Genomic DNA, 9,925 nt, shown 5'->3' on the forward strand with positions numbered 1-9,925 from the left:
AATCAAAATGATAAGGAAAAAATTATGCAGTGCTGTAGAAGCAACCAATTTCATTTAATTTCATAAAAATTAAAAAAAAAATACCATTGCGGCATCTGCCTTGTCCAACGCCGGTACGTGATAAATAACAGAAAAGGCATTACAAATTCCAATAGATTCGAGAAATCCAACCTCGCTTGTAGTTCCAATAACAAGCATATTCTTCCCCTGCAAGAAAAATTATAAATAAAATTCTTTAATCCTTGAAATAGCTGCACCAAAAGTAACAACAAAATTATACATGCATGGTAACTTTTGAATGTATCCTACTCAAAACAGGATGAAAAAAAGGAATGATGTAAACTATGACATGAGGCCAAATAATGTTAATTTCCGGTATTACATATGTTTTCTTCGCTTTTTTTGTTGATTCTACACTTGAGGAAGATATTTTTTTCATATTTTACAGGATATTAATGGGGAGTGCAATTCCGGGAGCAGAAGGGTGAAATTTGGCCAAAGGATCACGGCACCCCCAAGGCCCCGCGCCCCATATGGCACGTCGGTGCCTCAAGGCCCAATTGCACAAAATGCTTGCTTCCATAGCCAAGGAACGGCACGCCTGTGCCAAGTCAACACGCTAGCACCTAACTCTCGAGCCTTCCATGCGTCCACACGATTTCTCGCGCTGTCGCGCCAGTCTATCGCATATGTTGCCTCGATTCCGCAAACTTATGAATTGAGAAGGGTTTAAATACCTAATTTGAAACCCTAATAGAGCACCAAAGTATAGACGTTTGTTTTGTTATCACAGAAGGTATTCGTTGGACTATTGGAGGTGCTTTTCTGGAGGTCTAATGGGAGTCTTGTCAACAATAGGATTTTCTCCGATGGTTCTCCTTGGGGAAGATTCCTAGTGTTGGTTTATTTGTGAAAATTTTGCAAATTGTGAGAGAGGTTGAGTGCAATTGTACGAGAGAAGATCTTCTAATAACTTGTATTGAACGAAGATGATCGCAATGTATTCTCGGGTGTGAGTTTATGTACCTCTTGCACTATATTCTTTTTATGTCAGCAATAAAAATATTCGTGTATTTTATTTCGTGCATTATGGTTGACCTCATTTTCATATTCTTATGATGTAAGAGATGTGTTTTTCTTATATTCTCGCCTATAACTATTGTTCCCTAGACACATTTTTCGTGTATGAATTTCATATGTTAATGTGTTAACTTTCTGGCCTTAGTTTAAATTTAATCAAATATGATAGAAGTTAAATCACTTGTGATCTAGGACTTCTAACCGTCGCCTAAAAGAACAAGTGGGTTAACATATAGTAACCTAGTGGAATAGACATATTGCCAGGGCTAGAAAATTTCAACCAAGATAGGAGACTAGAAGATTCATGGAAAATGTTGCATAGTTAAATCGCTTAACTGTAATATGATTTAGAACTCTTCTTATACCTAGACACACGCTAAAGAGAACATGTCCCCGGTTGTCAACAATAGGGTGGGTTTCATAGAAAAACATGGAGAAAACACTTAACCGGTGTCACAGGAGTACGAACATTTCAGATATGAAATCTGAAAAACTTCACAAAACTTCATTAGTTTTTTTTCTTTTTGCACTAGGATTTTAGAACTTTTCAAATCTACAAACTAAACATTAAAATTAAGCTAAGTAATTTATTATAAACTAGAATTTCACCTGATAGAGATATTTTCACACTTTCCTCATGGGATCGATATACATACTCATAATTCATATATTACTTGATCGACATATATACTTGCGTGATTGACAAACTTACCTCGCAGTAATTTCATACATCAAGTTTGTATTGTCATTGCCGCAAAAAGAAGTTCAAAATTTTCTGATTTTTGGAGAACTTTAGTTGAACATAGAATTTAGGTTTGAACTTTTTATGTTTCCTATTTTCTGATTTATATTTTTTTGAGTTTTAATGTGATGTACTTGTGTGTGCATTGTTACTTGTTGCATGTGCCAAAAGTCAAATATAAATATTTACTTACATTTTTTTTTTTCACTGTGTTCACTGTTATTCTTTCTTGTTTTCCCTTCTTTATGTCAATATTCTTGTGTTAGTGTAAGACCACCCTTTGCACACCCATCATTGCATGCATAAGACTAGCCCAGGTGAATTATTATCACTCGATCCGAAAATCAAATGAACCTTTAGACAACTTCGAAGAACTCAAAAACTGCAAGAGACACACTTAGAGATGGTGAATCCTCAGAACAATCACTTGAAGCCCCTTACGGAGTATGACATCATTGCTAGACGAAATTCACACGAGCCTTAAACACTGCCATATAAGCCCCTACATTTGAACTTAGGCTTGAGCTTATTCTAATGAGTCAAAACACCAGTTTGGGGAACACTAACAGAAAACCCATACCACAATTTGGCTAGTTTTTTAGAACTGTGTGCCACAATCAAGTTTAGCGGTGTCTCAAATGATGTCGTTAGATTAAAGCTGTTCTTTCTCACTTATGGATAAAACCAAGAGGTGATTATACTTCTTAGCACCAAAATCGATTTCAGCTTGGAGCAACCTAACCAAAAATTCTTGGCCCATCGCTTTCCTCCCTTCAAGATTATCAAACTTAGGAAAGACATGATGCCCTTACTTAATTAGAGGTAGAGAAAATTTATGAGGTTTGGGAGAGGTTCAAAGAAATGCTTAGGGAGTGCCCACACCATCCTTTGACTGACTATTATCCAAATATTTTATAACGGGCTAATGAGATCCTTGAGATTGATTATAGATGCTATAGTTAGGAGTCCCTTATGTCCAAATCATTTAAGGAAGTCGACACACTAATTGAGGAAATGATTATGAATGAATTTCAATGGCTATTCGAGAGAGTTACCTCTATGAAGGAAGCTAATGGGCATAAAATTGAGGTGTTGACTATCTTAACCTCACAAGCTAACCTCACAAGTTAATGACATGTAAAGGAAAGTGGACAAATGAGATAGCTTATCAACTAATAGGTGATTCAACGACCATTTTCTTGGATACCATACAAACTAATTTCGATCACCCCTATTCCAACATTTACAACCCAAGTTGTACTACCTAGCCAAACTTCAATTCGAACAATAATAACCCAATTATAGAAAACAAACAATGAGGGAGCACCCAAGTCAATCATGTAATAAATTGGAATAACTAGAGCAGAGACCACTTTAGACCAACTCACCCATGTGGATTCACTTTTAACCCTAAATTTAGGGAGGAAAACTTGAATTTGAAAAAAATTATAGTAAATATGTGGAATCAGTTACAAAGCCAAGCTGCAGCCATGAGAACCATAGAGAATCAAATAGAGCAGTTAGTTAACCTTTTAAGCAATGAACCCCAAAAGATGTGACCCAGTCACACTGAAGTGAATCTGGTAAAAGGAATAAGAAGCAAGTGCATACTGTAGATGTGTTGTTAGGGGCAATTGATAGCCACATTTCGGAATATGAAGAATTTGACCACAAATAGCAAGCTGGATGACTTTTGTTGTACTGGATGACTTTTGTTGGATAATGACTAAAAAGGAATCTACTCTTCTTTCGAGGCAACCACTAGAGTTTTTAGAGAGATAGTTGAGATTGTAGACAGCATGACCCTAGTCAAGCCTATAGTACCACCCATAGGAGGAGACCCAAGGAAAAAAGTAGAAGATAACCCTAAGCAAGAGAGTAACCCTGTAGAGTTAGATCTTGAGCCTAAAGAGCCTAGTGAGAATCCAACTAATGCTTAGGAAACCTTGACCCACCTCCTAACGAACCATTTCTTGCAGTTGGTTGAAAAAAAATGCTAAACTACAAAAAGGGGAGTTAATTGAGAAAATTCTGGATATAAAAAACACTCTTCAGGATGATAATCTGAATCAACCTACCTACCCTCTAGAAGACAATTATCGAACTGAGATGAAAAATTACAAAAAATTCTAAAATCTGAGAATTTAATGAAAAATCCAGGACAAACAAAAGATTAGGCGATCGATCGGGGATTACTGAAATTAAATTTTGATCTTGAAGGAAGACTTATTCAATTTGATTTGAGCTTAGGTCAAACTAAGAGAATTAAACCAAACACTACCTTACGATGCAGCCCAAGTGTTATCTCATGAGTTCCTCGCATTTGTTGGTATTTATGTTCAAGTTTTTGCATTGAAAGTTTATTTTTCCTTTGTTTTGTCTGCTTAGTCATCGGTTATATCTTTAGAGTGTATCTAGGTCTTGGATTTAAATTTGGGAGACGAACACGAGAGTTAATAAGTAAAGAATCACGTGTAGGAGACTGGACTGGCGCACACACGCTAGAACTAGCACACTTGCGCTGTATTCTAGAGAAAATGGCACGTTATTGTCATATATCGGCACCCCCGCATGAACATACAACACAACCACGCCTCATAGCACGCTCCGACACTTTTTGGGGAACACAAGAGCATCTGCACTCTCCCTGCATTCCCTTGCCGCGCAACCGAGAGGGCAATATCTCTACGCTGCATCTGGGTGAGCCCGCACCACATATTTTCTTTTTTTTCCAGCCTTCTATTTTCTCTTATGGCATGCATAGGATAAAAAACAAGTTTGGGAGAGTACAGTTGCGTGAGAGTGATTCATGTTCAAGTTATGGGTCATATTTCAATGTACCAATTCATGATATGATCCTAATATTTAACAAGACTATATATTGCCTTCATTAGAACAGTGAATACCCATTAAAGGGGAGGTCTAGAATTAATATTTCAATAACTGAGTAATGCACTTTAACAACACTACTTGAATTATAAAGTCTCAAAATAGTTAAAAAAGTGTAATTAAAATATCAAAAATTAATCATAGATACTTTAAATGTTTTAATTTTCAACTTAACCCATTTAATTGGGCCTCAACTTTTGAGTGAATTATAATATTTGAGAGTTCATATTAAGGAACTTGTGGAAATTATCAATTAGGAGATTATGAATCTAAATTCCTTAAAAGAAATGAGCTCAACCTGATATAATAATTCTTAGTAGAATTGAAAAAAAAAAATAGAGAGATGTCTGATTCAAAAGAAAAATCAAAAGAGGTGGTCAATCTCCTTGAGAAGAAGATTGAGTTGAGTATAAAAATTAAAAATTGGTATCTAGGTCCATTTCTAATTAATAATAGCTAAAATTATCTTAATGAAAATCTTATAATATTAAATTCAAGAAAATTTATGTGATTTTGGATTGGTCGGTTAAATAGTACTTTATTGAAAAATATATCTGGGCAATGAAATTATTTGAATCACCTTATTAAGTGTTTTGAGATCTACTTCGACTTATATAATGAAAATAAATGAAAATCTAACACTAAAAATGACATTTTTTATTTACAATTATATAATCTTGTTAAAGAATTAGGAATTCTCACATAAAAGCTACAAATGCTAAAATAAGTCTCACTTAGATATGAGAATACTTGAATGCAAATAATAGGTATGTTTGAGGAAATTGATAAGGTAAACTTACGTTAATTTCTGGTATTACAAATTATGTTTTATTCCCCATTTACGCACATTATACACTTCAGGAAGGTATTTTAGTCGTATTTTATAGAATACAGATGGAGAGCACAATTCCGGAAGCAAAAGGGTGAAATACGGTCAAAGGATGATGACACCCCCATGTCCATATGGCATGCCCGGGCCTCAAGGCTCGAGCGCATGAAACCCCCGCGCTAACTGACGACACGCCCGCACCAAACTCCCAAGCCTTCCGTGCGTCCGCTCCATTTCTCGCGCGCACGCGTCAGTTTGGCTTGCATGTTGCCTCGGTTCTGCGAATTGGCGTTTAATACCTAATTTGGAACCCTAATTGAATACCTAAGTATATAATGCCATTTTGTGATCGTAGGAGATACTTTTTAAGTTGTTGGAGGTTGCTTCTCTTGAGGTCTAATGGAAGCCATCAACCCTAGGATTTTCTCCAATGGCTCACCTTAGGGAAGATTCTTAGGGTAGGTTTTTCTGTGAGTTTTTGAGAAATTGTGAGGAGAGGTTGAGTGCAATTGTATGAGAGGAGATTTTTGAATAGTTTGTATTGAATGGAGAGTATTGCGGTGTATTGCATGGACCAATTAGATCCAGTGAGTTTTATGTACCCCTTGCATTGTATTCCATTTTATGCCTAGAATAAAAATTCTTATTTTTTTATTCGTGCATTGTAGTTAATCTCGTTTTCATACTCTTATGAGACAAGACAAGTGGCTCTCTTGTATTTGCTCTATAAATTTTGTTCCTTAGACGTCTTTCCGTGCATGAATTTCATATATTGATGTGTTAACTTCTTGGTATTAGTTTACTTTTAATTGAACACGATACAATATTAAAATCTCTTGTGATCAAGAACTTCTAACCGTTGCTTAAAAGAACAAGAATGTTAACACATATTATCGTAGTGGAATATACATATTGCCATTAGAAAATTGCAACCTAGATAGAAGACTAGAAGATTTCTGAAAAACGTTGCATGGTTAAATCCCCTTAACAGTAATATAGTTTACAACTCTTCTTATGACCTAAACATAGGTTAAAGAGGACATCTCCTTGGTTGTCAACATTAACGTGGGTTTCATAGAAAAACATCAAGTGTCACAAAAATATGAACCTTTTATATCCAAAAAACTACACAATATTTTGTTAGTTTTCTTCTTTCTGCATCAGGATTTTAAACATTTTCATATCTGCAAAATGAACATTCAAATTTGGCTTAACAGTTTAGTAAACTAGAATTTTGCCTGTTAGATATTTTAACACTTTTCCGATGGGATCAGCACGCACGCATAATCTGTATATTACTTGATCGACACGTATATTACCGTGATTGACCGACTTGTCTCGGAGTAATTTCAGGTGTCATAAACTCATAAAACTAAGAATAAGAATAAATAAAACAAAAATTAAATTAGTGTAAAAAGGAGCACATATGAAGCTGCTGCTGGAAAAAAAAGTCCTAACAATTCAAAAATACAACTTCTCAGCTCCTTTAATATAAGAAGGAATAGGTATAAGTATGGTATACCTTTGGAGGAAGTTTTTTTAGAAGGACCAGCAATGTTTGTGCAATCAAATTTGAAAAGCGAGGACCAATGACAACATAATCCAACAGCCTGAGATGTAAATCATATGATTCAACAACAAGAAATAAAGATAATACCGATCAATCTAATAAAATAAATAAATGCAGCAAGCGTTTTGATTAACTCAAAATATAACTTCTGATATTGCAATTAGAAGGTATCATTAAAAAAAGGATTCAACCGCAAATGTTAAAGACAAGTACACATGCTCTAATGAATATGAATAGAGCAATGCTAACACAGTAAATTGTACAAAGAATATACTACCATAATGGAACATACTTTTAAAGCAGCATAAGCAAGAGGGGGAAAACATTTCATGGTGAAGCTAGCGTTACAAATTTTTATAGAAAAATGAACTCAAAATAAATCGAAATCGTGCAAGGTACTGAATAAAAATGCATGATTTAAGAGCTACCTTTCAATGTCATCAAGAATAATGACGCTCAACTGAGATTTATACGCATCCTCAAAAACCTATATAAGGAAAAATATAATTTACTCAACCTGGAAGAATTGACCGTGAACATGCTTAGAAATAAAATAGAGAAGTAAATTTCAAATGCGATAGGCTCAAAACATACATTTTCCAGATGGCCCAACTGTTTTAAACTTACTAATAACAGGATTAAAAAGTAAAAGAAAAAATACTTTTTATTAGATTTTTGAATTCATAATCATTGAAAATGATCAACTGAAATCAAAATTGACCAGGATAAAGAAACCTTGATAATTTTTGCACATTTACTGCTCTCGCTAAGACCACCCATTGACTCAGCTGAGACCTGTGGCAACAATAGTTGGATCTTAATCCAGAAAACTTCCGAAGCATTATACAATAGACTGAACTTACAATTTTGACAAATGGAAAATCACTGTCGATACCAATTGTTGCCGCCATCGCTGTCTTACCACTGCCAAGGCATAAAGTTCACATCAAAGCTACCACTAATTATTATTGTTCACAACTCAAATGCACCTTTTCATGCAATAGGTAAAATGATATGCAGGTAAATATCAAAGTTTTGGTGTGGGATATGTAAATACATAAGAATTCCGTGTAATGTATGTAAATTTCCCTAAAAAAATCGCACGCGATCAAATTCGTTCAACCAATATCATATCCCTATAAAACAGAAAAGAGCACAACTTCTTAGGTACCTACACATTTTTTCTGTATTGTTACATCTTGAAATTATCAGATTATTAAAAAAAAATATAATGCTCTTATTAAAGACCGGGAGGAAGAAAAACATTCAAAAAATAGATCCGGACAAAGCATATGACAAAAGCTAGAAAAATTGAATTCAAATATGGAGTCTCGCCATTAAAATATATATATATATATATATATAGAAATCTTACTATCACATAGTGACGTGTGACTACTACAAATGAAAGTGCTTTCATGTGCTGTAAGAAATGGCACCCCTTTCAAGAAAATTATCTCCACAAAAAATACTCAATATTTTTCAAAATTATTTATTTCTTTCACTTCAGAAAGCTAAGAAAAATAGTAGTTAAAGCTATAGATAAAAGATGATTAATAAGGGCGCATCCCATCCTCTCAAGCCCCATGGGCACAATTGGCATTATTTATGATTTGGACAGCCATTTTATATATTATAGAACCAACTTTCTAGCCTAATGTGTGATCTAAAAATATGATGTCATGCATTGTTCTTTGCCTTTTTTTTCATAGTCTTTGTTGTCCTGCCTCTTCAACCTCAAAAAAGATTACAGATTTTAATATCTGGCTCACCTCCTAACAAACTTCATTAGATCAAAAAAAGGAAAGCTCCACACGACAAGAACAATGCATGACATCCAATCATAGATCCCAAACCCAGGAATAAGAGCAAATATCTTCTCCCCAATAGATTTTTACAAGTGACTGATGTTTTTATAAATTCCAATGGACATTTGCTATAATTTTGTAGATGGGTAGAACCAAGATTGGTGTATGCATTTGTCGGCACTATTTTGGTTGGGGGAGTTTCCCGTAAGAAGTTGTCGGTCACCGGAATCGAAATCTCGTCGCCCGCTTCGGAAGGACGTTTTAATTTACATATAAATTTAAGTTTAGAAAAATATGAAATCAAACTGACCCCATATTTTTCATAGTTTAAATGAAAGAGCATTATACCTCAAATCCTGTATCTATCCCGAAGGATAAGCACAAAACTTGAGGATGAGGCTCGATCAGATAAACTAAGAAATATATGACGTCCGTTCGGTCTGCGAAACCGTTTTATTTGCCGACAAGTCCCCCTATTTAATATGAATAGTTAAATAGGGTCTATATTAAGTTGAGTTCGGAAAAGTTTCCTATAAAGACAAGCCCCTATAGTTAATTACATCTTAAATAACCGAAGTCACCCAAGAATACTCTCGATAAAAATCAGAAAATATTATCTTCAAAGAGGTCAAAAGAATAGGACTTTTCAAAGAAATCAGACAAAGATGTTTGCAAAGGGGAATTGTTCAAACTTGAAATATTTATTATAGAATCCAAAGGAAGAAGAACTAGGGGATGCCACTGATCTGAAGGAGAACCTCGATGACTTCCCAGTCTACCCTATGATTTGGCTTTAATTTCGAGGAAGAAATATTCAAGTGTTTTATCCTGTCAATTTTATTTACTTAGCGCTTACATTCGTGCGAAATGATCACACAAATAGTCTGGAAGATATGAGAATTTAGATCATGACGGACGGCAACCTCAGAATCCTAAGACGAGTTAGGGCTTAGAATGTACAGTAAAGCCGTACAAATGTCTAAAGATAAGTTGAAGATTTATGTTGC

General features: G+C 34.8%; 1 protein-coding gene across 1 annotated transcript; it reads right to left on the reverse strand.

Annotated features, from left to right (window-relative positions):
* Window positions 1-84: 84 nt before the first annotated feature.
* On the reverse strand, window positions 85-8,034 carry LOC110039004 (vesicle-fusing ATPase-like; the record flags this gene model as incomplete). The annotated part of the gene is made up of 5 exons (XM_020743937.1): window positions 7,974-8,034; window positions 7,846-7,905; window positions 7,539-7,597; window positions 7,063-7,150; window positions 85-207 (listed from the first exon to the last, which is right to left on the reverse strand). Coding segments are annotated over exons 1-5 (378 nt in total), but the record flags the coding sequence as incomplete, so codon positions are not given.
* Window positions 8,035-9,925: the final 1,891 nt, after the last annotated feature.

This window comes from Phalaenopsis equestris, unplaced genomic scaffold (assembly GCF_001263595.1).
Source record: "Phalaenopsis equestris unplaced genomic scaffold, ASM126359v1 Scaffold234731, whole genome shotgun sequence".
Lineage (NCBI taxonomy): Eukaryota > Viridiplantae > Streptophyta > Magnoliopsida > Asparagales > Orchidaceae > Phalaenopsis > Phalaenopsis equestris.